This window comes from Aythya marila, assembly GCF_965140915.1.
Source record: "Aythya marila genome assembly, chromosome: 2".
Lineage (NCBI taxonomy): Eukaryota > Metazoa > Chordata > Aves > Anseriformes > Anatidae > Aythya > Aythya marila.
In genome coordinates, this window is record NC_139043.1 from 157,060,945 (window position 1) to 157,081,931 (window position 20,987).

At 47.7% G+C, this 20,987-nt stretch overlaps 1 protein-coding gene and 1 long non-coding RNA gene across 20 annotated transcripts; both read left to right on the top strand.

Annotated features, from left to right (window-relative positions):
* The first annotated feature begins 1,833 nt into the window (after window positions 1-1,833).
* On the top strand, window positions 1,834-2,869 carry LOC309874504. The gene is made up of 4 exons (XR_014316836.1): window positions 1,834-1,862; window positions 1,993-2,057; window positions 2,589-2,642; window positions 2,743-2,869. It is a non-coding gene; the product is annotated as an uncharacterized lncRNA (long non-coding RNA).
* Window positions 2,870-2,895: 26 nt separating this feature from the next.
* LOC309874505 (uncharacterized protein) lies at window positions 2,896-20,647 on the top strand. 19 transcript variants are annotated; one of them, XR_014316843.1, is made up of 20 exons: window positions 2,896-4,033; window positions 4,153-4,202; window positions 4,596-4,689; window positions 5,376-5,467; window positions 6,943-7,060; window positions 7,523-7,583; window positions 7,744-7,794; window positions 7,926-7,985; window positions 8,549-8,602; window positions 8,703-8,812; window positions 9,908-9,973; window positions 10,139-10,186; window positions 10,286-10,354; window positions 10,574-10,667; window positions 15,869-15,979; window positions 16,068-16,175; window positions 16,295-16,344; window positions 16,738-16,831; window positions 17,748-18,109; window positions 18,379-20,647. XR_014316843.1 is itself a non-coding variant. In XM_082752729.1 (12 exons), exons 7-12 carry the CDS (start codon window positions 7,756-7,758, stop codon window positions 10,456-10,458), a joined length of 288 nt encoding a protein of 95 aa, XP_082608855.1. In that variant the 5' UTR covers window positions 2,896-4,033; window positions 4,153-4,202; window positions 4,596-4,689; window positions 5,376-5,467; window positions 6,943-7,060; window positions 7,523-7,583; window positions 7,744-7,755; the 3' UTR covers window positions 10,459-10,524. The 19 variants fall into 19 exon arrangements, 1 of the variants encoding a protein (XP_082608855.1); XR_014316837.1 differs by having other exon boundaries at window positions 7,926-8,002; window positions 17,748-20,647; XR_014316842.1 differs by having other exon boundaries at window positions 17,748-20,647.
* The last annotated feature ends 340 nt before the right edge of the window (window positions 20,648-20,987 follow it).

Below are 20,987 nucleotides of genomic sequence, written 5' to 3' on the forward strand. Positions count from 1 at the left end.
TCGGCGCGGCGCCGCCCGGGCCCATTTCGGCGCGGCGCCGCCCGGGCCCATTTCGGCGCGGCGCCGCCCGGGCCCATTTCGGCGCGGCGCCGCCCGGGCCCATTTCGGCGCGGCGCCGCCCGGGCCCATTTCGGCGCGGCGCCGCCCGGGCCCATTTCGGCGCGGCGCCGCCCGGGCCCATTTCGGCGCGGCGCCGCCCGGGCCCATTTCGGCGCGGCGCCGCCCGGGCCCATTTCGGCGCGGCGCCGCCCGGGCCCATTTCGGCGCGGCGCCGCCCGGGCCCATTACTCAGGTGGAGCTACTGAGCAGGTGAGGTAAAGGAACTGGGAACAGAGAAGTATTGCACAATGGTATGTTGCATTAGTTGTAGTGTGCGTTGCGCAGGACATGGGTATTAGGGCTTGCATGGTAGTGAATGCTGGTTCTCTGTGTTTACAGATGGGGATGAGCCTGTTTAAACTAATTCCAGTTCAAAAAGTTTCAGTTATTAGCTTGGTGATATTGTCAATTCAATATTAAAACCTGCAGAATAAGCCAAAGGCGATTTTTGCTTCTAGAATCACTGCAAATATTTGGTCTGCTCTCTGCATGCTTTTGAGATAAAGTTTATTTTAAAAAAAAAAACAAAAAGAAAAACAGCTACTTCTCTTGCTCTATTTCTACTTTCTTGTGCTTTGCCCCTCCCCTTTCCCAGGTGATTGGGTTTGGGTGCTGGGCGGGGCCAAAAGGTATATGAGCCCCAGGCATGGCATCAGAGTGCTCCTTCTGCCTGGGCTGCTCTTTGGGGGCAGTGCTTTGTGTTTCCTTCAGTCAGTTGCAGGGTTCTCTAGGCAGGCTGGAGTCTATGGATTTCTGGACTTCTAAGTGGTTGGAATTCTAGATCTCTAAGTGCTTGAATTAGAGGGATATTTAGTAGAGGCTGCTGGCTCACTTTTTTTTAGGATGGCCGCATATTCTCCTGTTTTTGAGATATATTTTAATCTCTACATGTTTAAAACCACTTGTTGTAGTCCCCTGGAGAGTTACACCAGCTTGATTACATGCTACATGTGGCTTGGCAGCGTAGATGCAGCATTACCAAGAGACTGAGCAGGGTTGTATCAGAGTCCCCTTTTTCATCTGCAAAGGGTAAGTCTGTGATTACTCCTGCCGGGGTTGCTGTGTGTGCATGTCTTTTTGGCGTTTGTGGAGTTGTGTTTTTTTTTTTTTTTTTTTTTTTGTGTGTGTGTATGTTCTAAGTTTCTGGTTTTCTGAGGGGTAAACAGTTAGTGTGCTGAACGTGGTAGGCAGGTGGAGGTTGGGAGCTGCTCAGGACTGGTAGGTTTGGTTTCTAGGAGTATGCGGCATCCATCCTGTGCGATGCGACTGATTGTTGGGCGGGAACGTTCCAGCTTGTGTGTCCTAAGCAATGTAGCTTGTGTAGCGTATGTTGTGTGGCCTGGGCAGAATTTGCTGTGGCGCTGTGAGCGAAGAATCTGAGTTAGAGCTGGTGAGCAACTGAAGTACAGGAGCTGGGAAGAGAGAGGTATTGCAGCAGGTACGCTGTGGTTGTGAGGTGCCTCAGAGTGTGCTTTTCTCTCGTCTCCACAGGTGCTTTGTGCAGTCGTGGACAGGGAAGGGAAATGCTCATGTCATGAAGCTCTGAGGGAAGGTGAGTGTTGTCAGCCTGGTCATCCCTTATCCGAAGCGAAGGGAAGACGCTCAGGTGTTTCCCTGTGAGGGTCCGAGGTGAGGCTGTGTGGGATAGAGGAGCAGTGTGGCAGGTGTGTGCTCGCAAGAACAGTGGTCATTGTGTCCTTTTGTTTTCCCAGGTGGCGTGGGTGATGCTGGCCGCTCCTTTCAAGCTTGGACCTAATTTGCAGGTACAGAGGCAAGTGGCCTGCTGTTTTGAAAGGTTAAAACTAAAGATGGGGTCCCTTTTGTTGTTGAGGGATGGGTGCTACTGCTGTCAGCTGAATGTTTATCTTCTGCCTGTGTTTTGCCTTTGTTCAGGGTGAAATGCAGGACGTCTTGACCCGAGCTGCCTCTGCAGTGACTCTGGTGCGTGATGAGCAGAGGTAACTGTTGTTTTTGGGGCGCGGTTGTCACTGCAGTTATTTTCCTACATCCAATAGAGTAAAATTCCAGTTTGTCTTTTAGAGGTGCTATAAGTGGGTAAAGGGAACAGATGGAAGCGTGTGCCACGTGGGGCAGGTAAGCGGCTGAGGTAGAGGAGGGGATGAGAGTATATGATTTTTTCTGGGGATGAAATGGACTCAATTTTGTTGGTGTATAATGTGTTCTGCTCCTAGATTTTTCTTTCAATGTGAAGAAAAGTTTGAGCTAATTCCAGTTAAGAAAGTTCCAGTTACTTGCTGGGTCGTATCGTCCTTTTAATATTCAAAGCTGCAGCAAAAGCATGGGGACTGTTGCTTCTAGAAACACCCCAGTTCTCTTGTCTGCACTCTGCATGCTGTTGAGCTAAAGCAGACTAAAAAATAAATAAATACAGGAAACACACACACAAAAAACCAACAATAACAAAAAAAAACCACCATTGGGTGACTTGTTGTGAACGCAACGATCATTTAATCCCTTTGTTTTCCCAGGTGGTGTGGATGATACTGGTTGCACTGTTGGAGCTTGGATTTAGAGAGGAACAGGTGAGCACAATCGTATGTTGCATCAGTAGTGGTCAGCATTGTGGAGATGGTGAGCAATGGGGCTGGTATCCTAGTGAATGCTGGTACTCTGTTTTTGCAGCTGATGATGAGCCTGGCAATTGCCTAAGATGATGACCAGTGCCTGTGCATTTCTTGAGGCGGAGGGAATTTACCATGCAGCAACCTGAGAGCTAAGTTGGGGGGCACCTGGTATTTGCATATCTGGGGTGGCTAATGGGAGCTGGGAGTCAGAGCAGCATGGAGCCAGCTGGCTGAATAGACTTGGTGCCACGGTGAGGGTGGCTCAGGCTGGGTCACGTTCAGGCTGCTTGTGGCTGGGTCACCAGGCTAATAGAAGCAGCGGGATTATTTTGTAGTGTGAGTGCGTGCGCCAGGCAGGACAGTTTCCTTCTGTGCGTCTGTCCTGTAGTGTTGCTTCTGCAATGTCTGTTCTGTGCTTCTCGGGTCTTGATATCCTCCTAGCTTTTGACACTGGACTGACTAGACAGGGGACTTGGTAGCGGTGCTGAAGGGCCTCAGTGCTTGTTTTGTCATCGTGGCTCTGATCCGAGCACTTCTTGTCTTGCAGTCACTGCTTAAAGAGCAGGTCTGTTTGAGGTCTCGTGCATCGTATTCTGTTTGAGATCGCGTCTGTTTCCATCCTCACTCTTGCAGAAGTCATCTGGGCCGCATCAGGAGCTCTTGTTGGGAATTGAATTCCGAAGCATCGTCTTACGGGGTTTTCAGTCCCCATCCTTCTGGTCTGTTGTCTTGAAGGCAGGCTTTTTCGGCCTCCATCATCCCAGTTCTGGCAGTGTCTTCCAGTCGCGTGTCGTGACATTTGAGTCTCCTCTAGGGTCTGGTGCAGAGCACCTGTTCTGACTTGCTGTTGCCATAGGGCTTCCCTCCGGGGGTCTCTTTTTCTTGCGCCTTGTGTTGTGTGTTTTGTAGTGTTTGTGGTGTGCCTGTGTGTGTATGTGTTTGGTCTGGAGCTGTCCTGCCTGGCAGTTAGTGATTAATGTGGCAGTGCATGGGTGTACTAATACATTGTCCGGACTGTTTTGGCGAAGACATCCAGTCTGCCTCTGGGCACGTACTGAAGGGCAGCTGGCACAGTCATCTCTGTGGTGTTTGGCAGATGTGGAGGTGGGAGAGTATATCTGCTTGTGAGCAGCTGCTCGCATAAGTGCTTGAACGGTGTGCTTGAGGAGGTTTGTTGAATCTTGAAAGGTTACAGATATGGGGTTTTGAAATGTTTATTCTTATTTCTTTCCTGTCCCCAGTAGAGTGTAAACCTTTGGAACCTGTCACAGGAAAGAGCTCCATCTGGAACTGTTCAGCACTGGGTAGGCAGCTCAGTGACAGGCTTGATCTACTTCTGAGGTGCTGAGGTAACGGGGCTGCTGTTTTGAAACGATAATTTGTAAATGGGGTCCCTGCTGTTGTTGAGGGATGGGTGCTAATGCAGGCCGCTGAATGATTATATTGTGACTGTTTTCATTTGTTAAAGCTGCAACACAGTGTACAACGTGGGACTTGAGCATAGCTGCTTTCGGCAAAGTGAGCGATGAACAGATGTAGCAGGCACTTTAGGGGTGCAGTTGTCACTGCAGTTAGTTAACTGCACAAAATACAGTAAAAATCCTGTTTATATTTCAGAGGTGTGTTGTAGCTGGCTTAAGAGAGCAGATGGAAGCATCTGCCTCGAGGGCAGGTGAGGGGGCAGAGGTAAGGGAGCAGATGAGAGTAACTGTCCTAGCTGTGCTGTGGCTTTGGATGCTGCTTCAGCCTATGCTTTTCTTTTTGTTTCACAGGTGTGTCGCACAGGCTCAGAGGGGCCAAGCTGCACTCTGAAGAGCAGCACGGGAAGGGCGGGCTGTTTGTGAGCTGGATTGGAGCAGAACTGCCAAGTAGCACGAGGTGACTGCGAAGGGTATCCATCTTGCTTTGCAGGTGCCATGGCAGGCTCTCCACAGAAGCGGTTGAGGATTTGAGAAGAGGTTGCAGATCATCGAGGAGCGACACGTGCAGGGACGGCTTGAAAACGGTATGGCTGCTTTCTCTTCTGTTTATCAGGTGTCCCAGGCAATGTGGGCTGTGATGTTAGTCTTTAGAATCGGAACAAAGCAGGTGCTGATGGCAGTCTTCTTTGGTAGGCAAAGAGTTGCCCGAAGCCCTGTCCTGTGTAGCCTGGGCACGCCTCGCTGAGTATGAAGCTTGCTTTCCAGCAGTTCTCAAAGCTGTGTTGAGGCTGAAATGCTGTGTCTGTGTTTTGGTTGGGGTTGCACCTTGGTGAGTGTAGGGATGGGTTTTAAGTGGGTGCAGCGGAGGGCCTGGCCCCAGTGTCCTGTAGTGTGTTTTAACACATCAGCATAACCTTTTGGTTCTCAGATAGCTTACTGAAGTAAGTGATTTCTCCTGCGAGTGGAATGGAATTGAATTCTTCTTTTGGCATGTAATCTCTTCTGCTCCTAGATTTTTCTTTGTAAATGAAAGATTGAGGTAATTCCAGGTGGGAAAAAAAAAAAGAGTTACTTGCTTGTTTGTATTTTCCTTTCAATATTGAAAGCTGCAGCAAAAGCATGGGGATTTTTGTTTCTAGAAACACCCCAGTTCTCTTGTCTGCACTCTGCATGCTGTTGAGCTAAGCCATATAAAGAAGTTAATAAAACCACAGCTGCTGCTCCTCCTCCTCTTTCTGCTTTTTTGTGCTTTCCCCCTGCACTTTCCCAGGTGATTGGCTTCAGGTTCCAGGTGGGACCTAATGGTAACTGAGTTGCAGGTGTGCCATCAGAGAGCTCCTTCTGCCTGGGCTGCACTTTGGGGTAAGTGCTTTGGTTTTCCTTCAGTTGTTTGGAGGGTTCTTTAGGTGGGTCAGTCTATGGACTGATGCGTTTTCAAGTAGAAACCAGTACTCCTATCTTTTTGAGGTGGCAACTGGCAGGATCTGTCATTGTAAAGCAATCTAGTAGTAGGTGCCTGTATTGCATGCAGCTCTTCCTCAGGTGAGTAGTAGTTATAGCAGTGTTACGGATAGTATGGTGATGTTACTTTGTGTGTTTGCTTTGTGTTTCTGGGTCCCTTATGATTTTTGCAGAATTACGGGGTTTTCTGTGAGTCTTTGCCTTTATGTCAAATCTTATCAAAGTCACAACCTTGGTGGCAAAGTGATGGAGCATGGTTTAGGAGAAATGTATCATTGAAGCTCCCTGTGTGAGCATGTATCTGAAAATGGCAGCAGTGGGCATGTAAGGGGTAGTCTCTTTCAGGTTTAGGGACAGTTTATTGTATTTCTGGAGCTTTTGCCTGTGGTTTTGCTGTCTGTTGAGTCTTTAGACCTTGCAGCCTTCTAGTGTTGATGTCCTTGAATTGACATATAAGAAGTATGTTTATGAGGTGTTGCTAGGTAGTTGTATTTGGGAAAAAGTTGAGCATGGTTCCTTGACCGCGTAAGTGCAGTACTGCCAAGAGACTGAGCAGGGTCACCTTCTTCATCACTGAAGAATAAGTCTGTTCGGGCCCATTTCGGCGCGGCGCCGCCCGGGCCCATTTCGGCGCGGCGCCGCCCGGGCCCATTACTCAGGTGGTGCTACTGAGCAGGTGAGGTAAAGGAACCGGGAACAGAGAAGTATTGCACAACTGTATGTTGCATTAGTTGTAGTGTGCGTTGTGCAGGACATGGGTATTAGGGCTTGCACGGTAGTGAATGCTGGTTCTCTGTGTTTACAGATGGGGATGAGCCTGTGTAAACTAATTCCAGTTCAAAAAGTTTCAGTTATTAGCTTGGTGATATTGTCAATTCAATATTAAAACCTGCAGAATAAGCCAAAGGCGATTTTTGCTTCTAGAATCACTGCAAATATTTGGTCTGCTCTCTGCATGCTTTTGAGATAAAGTTTATTTTAAAAAATAAACAAAAAGAAAAACAGCTACTTCTCTTGCTCTATTTCTACTTTCTTGTGCTTTGCCCCTCCCCTTTCCCAGGTGATTGGGTTTGGGTGCTGGGCGGGGCCAAAAGGTATATGAGCCCCAGGCATGGCATCAGAGTGCTCCTTCTGCCTGGGCTGCTCTTTGGGGGCAGTGCTTTGTGTTTCCTTCAGTCAGTTGCAGGGTTCTCTAGGCAGGCTGGAGTCTATGGATTTCTGGATTTCTAAGTGGTTGGAATTCTAGATCTCTAAGTACTTGAAATAGAGGGATATTTAGTAGAGGCTGCTGGCTCACTTTTTTTTAGGATGGTCACATAATCTCCTGTTTTTGAGATATATTTTAATCTCTACATGTTTAAAACCACTTGTTTTAGTCTCCTGGAGAGTTACACCAGCTTGATTACATGCTACATGTGGCTTGGCAGCGTAGATGCAGCATTACCAAGAGACTGAGCAGGGTTGTATCAGAGTCCCCTTTTTCATCTGCAAAGGGTAAGTCTGTGATTACTCCTGCCGGGGTTGCTGTGTGTGCATGTCTTTTTGGCGTTTGTGGAGTTGTGTTTTTTTTTTTTTTTTTTTTTTTGTGTGTGTGTATGTTCTAAGTTTCTGGTTTTCTGAGGGGTAAACAGTTAGTGTGCTGAACGTGGTAGGCAGGTGGAGGTTGGGAGCTGCTCAGGACTGGTAGGTTTGGTTTCTAGGAGTATGCGGCATCCATCCTGTGCGATGCGACTGATTGTTGGGCGGGAACGTTCCAGCTTGTGTGTCCTAAGCAATGTAGCTTGTGTAGCGTATGTAGTGTGGCCCGGGCAGAATCTGCTGTGGCGCTGTGAGCGAAGAATCTGAGTTAGAGCTGTTGAGCAACTGAAGTACAGGAGCTGGGAAGAGAGAGGTATTGCAGCAGGTACGCTGTGGTTGTGAGGTGCCTCAGAGTGTGCTTTTCTCTCGTCTCCACAGGTGCTTTGTGCAGTCGTGGACAGGGAAGGGAAATCCTCATGTCACGAAGCACTGAGGGAAGGTGAGTGTTGTCAGCCTGGTCATCCCTTATCCGAAGCGAAGGGAAGATGCTCAGGTGTTTCCCTGTGAGGGTCCGAGGTGAAGCTGTGTGGGATAGAGGAGCAGTGTGGCAGGTGGTTGCTTGCAAGCACAGTGGTCATTGTGTCCTTTTGTGTTCCCAGGTGGCGTGGGTGATGCTGGCCGCTCCTTTCAAGCTTGGACCTAATTTGCAGGTACAGAGGCAAGTGGCCTGCTGTTTTGAAAGGATAAAACTAAAGATGGGGTCCCTTTTGTTGTTGAGGGATGGGTGCTACTGCTGTCAGCTGAATGTTTATCTTCTGCCTGTGTTTTGCCTTTTGTTCAGGCTGAAACGCAGTGCGCAGTGCAGGACGTCTTGACCCGAGCTGCCTCTGCAGTGACTCTGGTGCGTGATGAGCAGAGGTAACTGTTGTTTTTGGGGCACGGTTGTCACTGCAGTTATTTTCCTACAGCCAATAGAGTAAAATTCCAGTTTGTCTTTTAGAGGTGCTATAAGTGGGTAAAGAGAACAGATGGAAGCGTGTGCCACGTGGGGTAGGCAAGCGGCCGAGGTACAGGAGGGGATGAGAGCATGTGATTTTTTTTCTGGGGATGAAATGGACTCAATTTTGTTGGTGTATAATGTGTTCTGCTCCTAGATTTTTCTTTCAATGTGAAGAAAAGTTTGAGCTAATTCCAGTTAAGAAAGTTCCAGTTACTTGCTGGGTCGTATCGTCCTTTTAATAATCAAAGCTGCAGCAAAAGCATGGGGATTGTTGCTTCTAGAAACACCCCAGTTTTTTGTTTGCACTCTGCATGCTGTTGAGCTAAAGCAGACCAAAAAAAAAAAAATAAATAAAGGAAACACACACACACACACACACAAAAAACCAACAATAACAAAAAAAAAACCACCATTGGGTGATGTGTTGTGAACGCAACGATCATTTAATCCCTTTGTTTTCCCAGGTGGTGTGGATGATACTGGTTGCAGTGTTGGAGCTTGGATTTGGAGAGGAACAGGTGAGCATAGTTGTATGTTGCATCAGCAGTAGTCAGCATTGTGGAGAAGGTGGGCATCATGACCGGCATGCTAGTGAATGCTGGTACTCTGTTTTTGCAGCTGATGATGAGCCTGGCAATTGCCTAAGATGATGACCAGTGCCTGTGCATTTCTTGAGGCGGAGGGAATTTACCATGCAGCAACCTGAGAGCTCAGTTGGGGGGCACCTGGTATTTGCATATCTGGGGTGGCTAATGGGAGCTGGGAGCCAGAGCAGCATGGAGCCAGCTTGCTGAAAATACTTGGTGCCACTGCGAGGGTGGTTCAGGCTGGGTCATGTTCAGGCTGCTTGTGGCTGGGTCACCAGGCTAATAGAAGCAGCGGGATTATTTTGTAGCGTGAGTGCGTGTGCCAGGCAGGACAGTTTCCTTCTGTTCGTCTGTCTTGTAGTGTTGCTTCTGCAGCGTCTGTTCTGTGCTTCTCGGGTCTTGATATCCTCCTAGCTTTTGACACTGGACTGACCAGACAGGGGACTTGGTAGCGGTGCTGAAGGGCCTCAGTGCTTGTTTTGTCATCGTGGCTCTGATCCGAGCACTTCTTGTCTTGCAGTTGCTGCTTGAAATGCAGTTCTGTTTCAGGTCTCGTGCATCGTATTCTGTTTGAGATCGCGTCTGTTTCCATCCTCACTCTTGCAGAAGTCATCTGGGCCGCATCAGGAGCTCTTGTTGGGAATTGATTTCCTAAGCGTCGTCTTTATGGGGTTTTCAGTCCCCATCCTTCTGGTCTGTTGTCTTGAAGGCAGGCTTTTTCGGCCTCCATCATCCCAGTTCTGGCAGTGTCTTCCAGTCGCGTGTCGTGACATTTGAGTCTCCTCTAGGGTCTGGTGCAGAGCACCTGTTCTGACTTGCTGTTGCCATAGGGCTTCCCTCCGGGGGTCACTTTTTCTTGTGCCTTGTGTTGTGTGTTTTGTTTGTAGTGTTTGTGGCGTGGCTGCGTGTGTATGTGTTTGGTCTGGAGCTGTCCTGCCTGGCAGTTAGTGATGACAGCTAACGTGGTAGTGCATGGGTGTACTAATACATCGTCGGGAGTGTTTTGGCAAAGGCATCCGGTCTACCTCTGGGCACGTACTGAAGGGCAGCTGGCAAAGTCATCTCTGTGGTGTTTGGCAGATGTGTGGGGGGGGAGAGTATATCTGCTTGTGAGCAGCTGCTTGCATAGTGCTTGAATGGTGTGCTTGAGGAGGTCTGTTGAATATTGAAAGCTTACAGATACTTACAGATAAGGGGTTTTGAAATTTTTATTTTTATTTCTATCCTGTCCCCCAGTACAGCGTAAAACTTAGGAGGAACCTGTCATAGAAAAGAGCTCCTTCTGGAACTGTCCAGCACTTGGTAGGCAGCTCGGTGACTGGCTTGATCTACTTCTGAGGTGCTGAGGCAAGGGGCTTCTGTTTAGAAATTATAATATTGTAAACGGGGTCCCTTTGTGTTGTTGAGGGATGGGTGCTAATGCTGGCCGCTGAATGATTATCTTGTGACTGTTCTCATTTGTTTAAGGTGAAACAGTGTACAACGCGGGACTTGAGCATAGCTGCTTTCGGCAAGGTGAGTGATGAACAGATGTAGCAGGTACTTTAGGGGTGCAGTTGTCACTGCAGTTAGTTAACTACACAAAGTACAGTAAAAATCCTGTTTATATTTCAGAGGTGTGTTGTAGCTGGCCTAAGAGAGCAGATGGAAGCACCTGCCTCTAGGGCAGGTGAGGGAGCAGAGGTAAGGGAGCAGATGAGAGTAACTGTCCTATCTGTGCTGTGTCTTTGGATGCTGCTTCAGCCTATGCTTTTCTTTTTCTTTTGCAGGTGTGTTGCACAGGCTGAGTGGGGCCAAGCTGCACTCTGAAGAGCAGCACGAGAAGGGCGGGCTGTTTGTGAGCTGGATTGGAGCAGAACTGCCAAGTAGCACGAGGTGACTGCGAAGGGTCTTGCTTTGCAGGTGCCATGGCAGGCTCTCCACAGAAGCGGTTGAGGATTTGAGAAGAGGTTGCAGATCATCGAGGAGCGACACGTGCAGGGACGGCTTGAAAACGGTATGGCTGCTTTCTCTTCTGTTTATCAGGTGTCCCAGGCAATGTGGGCTGTGATGTTAGTCTTTAGAATCGGAACAAAGCAGGTGCTGATGGCAGTCTTCTTTGGTAGGCAAAGAGTTGCCCGAAGCCCTGTCCTGTGTAGCCTGGGCACGCCTCGCTGAGTATGAAGCTTGCTTTCCAGCAATTCTCAAAGCTGTGTTGAGGCTGAAATGCTGTGTCTGTGTTTTGGTTGGGGTTGCACCTTGGTGAGTGTAGGGATGGGTTTTAAGTGGGTGCAGCGGAGGGCCTGGCCCCAGTGTCCTGTAGTGTGTTTTGACCCATCAGCATAGCCTTTTAGTTATTAGCCTACTGAAGTAAGTGATTTTTCCTATGAGTGGAATGGAATTGACTTTTTTTTTGGTGTGTAATCAGTTCTGCTCCTAGATTTTTCTTTCTGTATAAATAAAAGTTTAAGCTAATTCCAGCAGGAAAAGCTTCAGTTACTTGCTTGGTGGTAACGTCCTTCTAACATTCAAAGCTGCAGCGAAAGCATGGGGATTGTTGCTTCTAGAAACACCCCAGGTCGCCTGTCTGCCCTCTGCATGCTGTTGAGCTAAGCCTTATAAATAAGGTAATAAAAAGCACAGCTGCTGCTCCTCCTCTTTCTGCTTTTTTTTGTGCTTTCCCCCTGCACTTTCCCAGGTGATTGGCTTCAGGTTCCAGGTGGGACCTAATAGTAACTGAGTTGCAGGTATGCCATCAGAGAGCTCCTTCTGCCTAGGCTGCTCTTTGGGGGTAAGTGCTTTGTTTTTCCTTCAGTCAGTTGCAGGGTTCTTTAGGTGGGTCAGAGTCTATGGACTAATGCATTTTCAAGTAGAAACCGGTACGCATATCTTTTCGAGGTGGTAACTGGCAGGATCTGTCATTGTAAAGCAATCTAGTAGTAGGTGCCTGTATTGCATGCAGCTCTTCCTCAGGTGAGTAATTGTTATAGCAGTGTTACGGATAGTATGGCGATGTTACTTTGTGTGTTTGCTTTGTGGTTCTGGGTTCCCTTATGATTTTTTCAGAATTACAGGGCTTTTTGTGAGTCTTTGCCTTTATGTCAAATCTTATCAAAGTCACAACCTTGGTGGCAAAGTGATGGAGCATGGTTTAGGAGAAATGTATCATGGAGGCTCCTTGTGTGAGCATGTATCTGAAAATGGCAGCAGTGGGCATGTAAGGGGTAGTCTCTTTCAGGTTTAGGGACAGTTTGTTACATTTCTGGAGCTTTTGCCTGTGTGTTTGCTGTCTGTTGAGTCTTTAGACCATAAAGCCTTTTAGGCTTTATGTGCATGGAATTCACATATTTGAGGTATGTTTATGAGGGGTTGCCAGGCACGTTGTTTTTGGGAAACCGTGGGGTACGGTTCCTTGACCGCGTAAGTGCAGTACTGCCAAGAGACTGAGCAGGGTCACCTTCTTCATCACTGAAGAATAAGTCTGTTCGGGCCCATTTCGGCGCGGCGCCGCCCGGGCCCATTTCGGCGCGGCGCCGCCCGGGCCCATTTCGGCGCGGCGCCGCCCGGGCCCATTTCGGCGCGGCGCCGCCCGGGCCCATTTCGGCGCGGCGCCGCCCGGGCCCATTTCGGCGCGGCGCCGCCCGGGCCCATTTCGGCGCGGCGCCGCCCGGGCCCATTTCGGCGCGGCGCCGCCCGGGCCCATTTCGGCGCGGCGCCGCCCGGGCCCATTTCGGCGCGGCGCCGCCCGGGCCCATTTCGGCGCGGCGCCGCCCGGGCCCATTTCGGCGCGGCGCCGCCCGGGCCCATTTCGGCGCGGCGCCGCCCGGGCCCATTTCTCAGGTGGAGCTACTGAGCAGGTGAGATAAAGGAGTTGGGAACAGAGAGGTATTGCACAACTGTATGTTGCATCAGTAGCAGCGAGTGTTGTGCAGGAGGTGGGTATTAGATCTGGTGTAGAGGGATGGTTAACTGAGATAGGTCACGTAGACATAAAACAGCTGAATCTTCATGAGTTGGACAAACATCGCACACAACTTGTCTGAGCCAATCAGACACAAGGACACAATATCCGTTGGCGGTTTGGGAAAGTACCGACTGTGTTATTTCGGTCGAAAGGATGAGGAAGAAGCTGATAAGATAAGGACGTAGGGGGACCAATCATGAGCTTAACTTTTGTAATATGTATGAGCTAATTATATGTTAAGGAATAAAAGGCGCCTGAGCTATCCAATAAATCGAAGCTTGCTGATCATATCACTCGTATTGAGTGTCCCTGTCTTCTGTCGACAACAAATGGCGCCCGAACAGGGACCCCGCTGGCGGTGAACCTGCGAGCCACGGATCGACGTAATAAGGGAAGGAAACAGGTCCTGCAATGCAGCTCAGGAGGTGGAAGGGACGAAAATGCTGAATCCTCGCACCCGGGAGCACCTATAGAGGGTCCCGCCGGCCACGCGTCGCCGAGGTCTTGCAAAGGCTGCAACAGCGCTGACGTAAACAAAGGTATGGAGAGACAAGCGACGTATGATCTACTCAAGTGCTTTTTAGAAAAGCAGAGCACGCAGGGTATAGACTGTAAAAAGGAATTGCGGAGGGATGCGGAAAAAGGAATTGCGGAGGGACGCAGGAAATTGAAGTAATCGTGGTGCGATGCGGGACATCCGAGATCGAGTTGCTACAGTAGACCAGAGGAATCAGTGGACAACGGCAGCTGACCCTCACTGTGTGGTGAGTCGGCACAGAGCAGAGGGTTGGACATCAGGACCCTGCAGACTGTCAGATGTAACCATGGAAGCAGCGGCGGCTGTGCTGCTTCTCTCTGGCATTCATTTTATAAGAGGTTTATCTTGCAATGCAAAAAAGACTATTCGTCCCCAGATCGGTGTTATAACTATGTTTCTGGATAAGATTCCGTGGGGTTGCCACATTCTATGGATTAGTAATGACGACTTAGCTCTATTGCGGGGCAGGAGTGCAGAGATGCAGATTACACTGCCAAATGACCACCGGCAGACTTGAGGAGACACTGCTCGGCTGCGGGGATCGGCTGCAGCGTGGACGCCCCTAGGTGCACCCTGAGCGTTTTTGCTCGGAGGGGACTCCACTCTCAGCTGCTCACCACAGGAGCAAAGATCTCCTGAAGCTGCAGACAAACAGTATGTTTTCAGCTGCTGGAGGAATACTAACTGAAGTGTTAATAATTGTATGTGTTATTCTTAAATGTCCAGGTATTTTGTGTTGAAAGTATTTGTGTAAGGTTGCCATAGTGCAGGCTGAAATCATAGGAAATTAGTGCCGGCAAAAAAATCATAGGAAAATGAAGGACGACGTAGCCCTAGATTCATTACAGTGCCTTTTAGAAAAATGGGGAGTCGATTGTAAGCAACTAGCAGGACTAGTTGCGATCGGTCAAGCAAAATCATATTTCACAAGTATGGAGTCAAGGACTGGGGGCTTTGGGAGCTGAAGCAAAATCTAATAACAATCCGATGTGGAATAATGACACTGCAAAGGCTCTGCCACCTGGCACGTCTTTGATTTGCGGGGATCGTGCATGGCAAGGAATACCTGCCAACGCGTTTGGGGGTCCATGTTATCTAGGGCGACTCACATTGTTCGCCCCGGACTTATACAGTCTCCGGAAACAGAGCTTGTCGCAGAGATCCAAACGAGCTCTTAAGACTTTAGGTTCTGACTGATGATGGTGTAGAATTATGGGGCGCTGCTGAGAGAATATTTGCTTCATTAGTTCCAGCAGTGGGAACTGCACATGCTTTGGCTAGCATTAATAAGCTTGCTTGTTGGGCTGTTAAGCAATCAAATGTAACAACTGAAATTATTACTGAAATGGCACAAGATATGGATAGTCTTAGGCATGTTGTGTTACAAAATAGGGCTGCAATTGATTTTTTGCTTTTAGCGCAAGGACATGGATGTGAAGATTTTGAAGGAATGTGTTGTTTCAATCTTTCAGATCATGGTCAATCGATTCATGACCAGTTGAAATGGTTGATGCAGCACACAAAGAAAATTACAGTACAACCTAGTTGGCTTGACAATTGGTTGCAGTCCATCTTTGGGGGTCTGTCTAACTGGTTAGTGAGTCTAATCAAAGAGGGATTTCGCTTTCTGCTTATAGTTATATTGATAAAAATAGCTGCGCGAATAATTTTTGGTTGCTTAACTAAGAAGCTTGAACAAGTCACAGAAAAGTTATTAGTAGTCCAAAATAAAAACGGGGGAATTGTAGAGGGATGGTTAACTGAGATAGGTCACGTAGACATAAAACAGCTGAATCTTTACGAGTTGGACAAACATCGCACACAACTTGTCTGAGCCAATCAGACACAAGGACACAATATCCGTTGGCGGTTTGGGAAAGTACCGACTGTGTTATTTCGGTCGAAAGGATGAGGAAGAAGCTGATAAGATAAGGACGTAGGGGGACCAATCATGAGCTTAACTTTTGTAATATGTATGAGCTAATTATATGTTAAGGAATAAAAGGCGCCTGAGCTATCCAATAAATCGAAGCTTGCTGATCATATCACTCGTATTGAGTGTCCCTGTCTTCCTTCCGTCGACAACACTCTGGCATGCTAGTGATTGCTGGTTCTCTGTTTTTGCAAGTGATAATGAACGTGTTTGACGTAATTCCATTTGAAAAAGTTCCAGTTACTTGACTGGTCGTGTTGTTATTTCAATATTAAAAGCTGTAGCAAAAGCATGGGGATTGTTGCTTCTAGAAACACCCCAGGTCTCTTGTCTGTTCTCTGCATGATGTTCAGGTAAAGCAGATTTAAAAAAAAAAAAACACAAATAAACAAACAAAACAAAAAAAACCAGCTACTGCTCCTCCTGCTCTGCTCCTACTTCCTTGTGCTTTGTCCCTCCCCTTTTCCAGGTGATTGGGTTTGGATATTGGGCGGGGCCAAATGGTATATGAGCCCCAGGCATGACATCAGAGAGCTCCTTCTGCCTGGGCTGCTCTTTGGGGTAAGTGTTTTGTTTTCCTTCAGTCAGTTGCAGGGTTCTCTAGGCAGGCTGGAGTCTATGGATTTCTGGATTTCTAAGTGCTTGGAATTCACTTAACAGAGGAATATTTAGTAGAGGTTGCTGGCTCTTTTTTTTTTTTTTTTTTTGATGGTGGGATGCTCTTCTTTTTTTGAGCTATATTTTAATCTCTAGATGTACAAACCTACTTGTGTAATTTTCCAGAGGACTAAAACCAGCTTCATTTCATGCTACATGTGGCTTGGCAGTTTAGATGCAGCATTACCAAGAGCCTGAGCAGGGTTGTATCAGAGTCTGCTCTTTCCTCTGCAAAGGGTAAGTCTGTGATTACCTCTGCAGGGGCTGCTGTGCGTGCACGTCTTTTTGGCATTATTATTTATTCTTATTTCTTTCCTGTCCCCAGTAGAGTGTAAACCTTTGGAACCTGTCACAGGAAAGAGCTCCATCTGGAACTGTTCAGCACTGGGTAGGCAGCTCAGTGACAGGCTTGATCTACTTCTGAGGTGCTGAGGTAATGGGGCTGCTGTTTTGAAACGATAATTTGTAAATGGGGTCCCTGCTGTTGTTGAGGGATGGGTTCTAATGCTGGCTGCTGAATGATTATATTGTGACTGTTTTCATTTGTTAAAGCTGCAACACAGTGTACAACGTGGGACTTGAGCATAGCTGCTTTCGGCAAGGTGAGCGATGAACAGATGTAGCAGGCACTTTAGGGGTGCAGTTGTCACTGCAGTTAGTTAACTACACAAAATACAGTAAAAATCCTGTTTATATTTCAGAGGTGTGTTGTAGCTGGCTTAAGAGAGCAGATGGAAGCATCTGCCTCTAGGGCAGGTGAGGGGGCAGAGGTAAGGGAGCAGATGAGAGTAACTGTCCTAGCTGTGCTGTGGCTTTGGATGCTGCTTCAGCCTATGCTTTTCTTTTTGTTTCACAGGTGTGTCGCACAGGCTCAGAGGGGCTAAGCTGCACTCTGAAGAGCAGCACGGGAAGGGCGGGCTGTTTGTGAGCTGGATTGGAGCAGAACTGCCAAGTAGCACGAGGTGACTGCGAAGGGTATCCATCTTGCTTTGCAGGTGCCATGGCAGGCTCTCCACAGAAGCGGTTGAGGATTTGAGAAGAGGTTGCAGATCATCGAGGAGCGATACCTGCAGGGACGGCTTGAAAACGGTATGGCTGCTTTCTCTTCTGTTTATCAGGTGTCCCAGGCAACGTGGGCTGTGATGTTAGCCTTTAGGATCGGAACAAAGCAGGTGCTGATGGCGGTCTTCTTTGGTAGGCAAAGAGGTGCCCAAAGCCCTGTCCTGTGTAGCCTGAGCACACCTTGCTGAGGATGAGGTGTCCTTTCTACCAGTTCCCAAAACTGTGTTGAAGCTGAAATGCTGCGTCTGTGTTCGGGTTGGGGTTGCACCTTGGTGAGTGTAGGGATGGATTTTAAGTGGGTGCAGCGGAGGGCCTGGACCCAGTGTCCTGTAATGTGTTTTAACACATCAGCATAGCCTTTTGGTTCTCTGCTTACTGAAGTAAGTGATTTTTCCTGTGAGTGGAATGGAATTGAATTCTTCTTTGGCATGTAATCAGTTCTGCTCCTAGACTTTTCTTTCTATGTAAATAAAAGCTTGAGCTAATTCCAGATGAAAAAAAAAAAAAAATTCAGCTATTTGCTTGGTCATTTTGTCCTTTTAATATTCAAAGCTGTAGCAAAAGCATGGGGATTGTTGTGGAGGAATGGTTAAGTGAGGTAGGACACGTGGATGTTGAGCAGTTAGGAGGTCATGGGCTAGGGGGGGTACCGTACTCATATGAGCCTGGGCACGTGCGCAGCCGGTTGAGAACCAATCAGGCCCAAGGACACGATGCCCTTGTGTGGTTGGGAAAATCCCTAAGGCGGGACGGTAGCTAAAAGAGGGAGGAACTAACTGACAAGATAGGAAAGTGTTAGCCAATCCTGAGCTTAGTTTTTGCAATATGTATGAGTTGATTATGTTCGAACTAGATAAAAGGCGACTGAGCTATCCATTAAAGTTGAAGTTCACTGTTCACTCATATTGAGCGTCTGTGTCTTCCTTCTGTCGACAACAAATAGCGCCCGAACAGGGACCGATCTGAACGGGATTTGGACACTGCTGGCGGTGATCCTGGGCCACGGTTGGACGGAATAAGGGAGGAACCGGTCCTGCAACGCAGCCCAGGAGGTGGAAGGGACAAGAATCCCCTCACCCGCGTCGGGAAGGTGAAAGGGACGTGGAGTCCCCGCACCCGGGAGAGGATCCCGCCGGTCACGCGTTGCCGAGGTCTGAAAGGTGAAAGGGACGAAAACTTGGAGTTCCCGCACCCACAGCTCGGAAGGTGGAAGGGAGTCCCCGCACCCGGGATGAGCCTATAAAGGGTCCCGCCGGAGAAGCGCCGCCGAGGTCTTTGCAAAGGCTGCAACCGACGTATATAAAGGTATGGAGAGACAAGCGGCGTGTGCTTTGCTCGAATGCTTTTTAGAAAAGCGGATCACTTCAGATATAGACTGCAAAAAGGATTTACCAGGATTATTAGCATATGGAGTAATGCAGGGTTGTTTTATCAATCCTGATACAGTTTTTGAACAAACAGAGTGGCGTAAATTTGGGGACAAATTGTTTGATCAAGTTATTAATGAAAATAAGGCTGCTAAAAAATTATTGAAGCCTTGGAGAGCAGTCACTAATGCCTTAGTTATACATCAGGCTGAGCAGAGAGTCGCTACTGCTGCTACAGAGCGACTGGGATTGCCGGGAAGTGTTGGAGCTGGGGATTGCCCACTGCCGCCTTCAGTGAGAACGATAACGCTGCCTCGGGGCTACGGGGCAGTGGGAGCCTCCCCCCCCCTCAGTCACCGCCACGAGCAGCGCTGCGCTCGGAGTTCCGCGGAATCGAACGTCAGCTGACCCTCACCGTGTGGCGAGTCGGCACAGAGCAGAGGGACAGACATCAGGACCCTGCAGCCTGTCTGATGTAACCATGGAAGCAGCGGCGGCTGTACTGCTTCTCTCTGGCATTCTTTTTATAAGAGGTTTACCTTGTAATGAAAAAGGGATACTAACTGGAGTGTTAATAATTGTATGTGTTATTCTTAAATGTCCAGGTATTTTGTGTTGAAAATATTTGTGTAAGGGTAAGGTTTTAAAACAAAGTGTTGCAAGTCACTTCACGAGGAACACAATGAGAGGCAATACTTGTTTGTTTGCTTATCATTCTAAATTATATTGGCCGCGCGTATTGTTTGCTTATCATTCTAAATTATATTCCTGTGGTATGATTGAGGTTGTGGTATGATTGAGAGTGAGATGTGCCAGAGGCCTCTGGGTGTGTGAGTGTGCTGTGTACTGTGTTAGTGAGAGCGCATTTATTGCCATAGTGCAGGCTGAAATCATAGGAAATTAGTACTGGTCGAGCAAAATCATGTTTCACAAGTATGGAGTCATTGTGCGAAGTAGCCACTTGGAGAAACTTAAGGGAACGTACTGTTTAAAACTTTTTGATCGTAATGAGTCAATTCACAAATCCATTACTTTCTTGAAAGAGCACAGGAGAAAGAGTCAATATGGTATCAATCCTTTCAATCAATGGTTCACTGATTTGTTTGAAACAATGCATAGATGGTTACTGGGATTAGTCAAAGAGGGATTAAGGATTTTGTTCACTGTGGTGTCAATCATCATTGCATGTAGTATTGTAATAAATGTGGTTAAAGAGTTACTTGCAAAAATGTTATAAAATGTTATAGAGATTTTGAAGTGGTGCCAGAAACAGGTACCCAGTGGATCACTGCAAAGTGGACTGAAGCAGCTTTAGAATCTGCACACGCCGAAGACGACCAGGAAGAGGTTCCTGATAATCATTCTGACAATGACATGGGCTGTGACACCTCAACGACTATCAAGAACAGCCTTTGATCACCATCAAGTGATTAGGTTTAAGTGTGTTACTACTAAGTTGTGTTACTTACTATTAATTGTGTTACCATTAAGTGCTTACAGTAATTGTAGTGTTATTAGGGTTAAGTTGTATAGTTGTGTTATGTTATGTACCCTTTCAGAACATGCTTGTTTGGGGTCCCGATAGGGGATCCAAAGGAACTGAGTGAAATGTTAGCACCATACTCTGCCCGTATTACTCTGCTTAATGGATCTTTTTCTGACTGTAGGAACTGCACACGCTTTGGCTAGCATAAATAAGCTTGCTTGTTGGGCTGTTAAACAGTCAAATGTAACCACACAAGTTCTTTCTGAAATGTCGCAAGACACGGAAAGCCTAAGGCACGCTGTGCTGCAAAATAGGGCCGCTATTGATTTCTTGTTCTTGGCTCAGGGACATGGGTGTGAAGATGTAGAAGGAATGTGTTGCTTTAATCTTTCCGACCATGGTCAGTCAATTCACGACCAGTTGAAATGGTTAAGGGATCATACACAAAAAATTGTAGTACAAGATAGTTGGTTTGAAGGTTGGCTTAAATCTGTTTTTGGGAACATGGGTGGATGGGTTTTGTTAGTTAAAGAGGGACTTTGCTTTCTACTTATAATTATATTGATTATAATTGCTGCATATGTAACCTTTAACTGCCTAACTAAGAAACTAGAGCAACTCACAGAGAAGGTATTTGTAGCACAAAATAAAAACGGGGGAATTGTGGAGGAATGGTTAAGTGAGGTAGGACACGTGGATGTTGAGCAGTTAGGAGGTCATGGGCTAGGGGAGGTACCGTACTCAACTCATATGAGCCTGGGCACGTGCGCAGCCGGTTGAGAACCAATCAGGCCCAAGGACACGATGCCCTTGTGTGGTTGGGAAAGTCTCTAAGGCGGGACAGTAGCTAAAAGAGGGAGGAACTAACTGACAAGATAGGAAAGTGTTAGCCAATCCTGAGCTTAGTTTTTGCAATATGTATGAGTTGATTATGTTCGAACTAGATAAAAGGCGACTGAGCTATCCATTAAAGTTGAAGTTCACTGTTCACTCATATTGAGCGTCTGTGTCTTCCTTCCGTCGACAACAGATTGTAGCCTCTAGAAACACCCCAGTTCTCCTGTCTGCACTCTGCATGCTGTTGAGCTAAGCCATATAAATAAGGTAATAAAACCACAGCTGCTGTTCCTCTTCTTTCTGCTTTTTTTGTGCTTTCCCCCTGCACTTTCCCATGTGATTGGCTTCAGGTTCCAGGTGGGACCTAATAGTAACTGAGTTGCAGGTGTGCCATCAGAGAGCTTCTTCTGCCTGGGCTGCTCTTTGGGGTAAGTGCTTTGTTTTTCCTTCAGTCAGTTGCAGGGTTCTTTAGGTGGGTCAGAGTCTATGGACT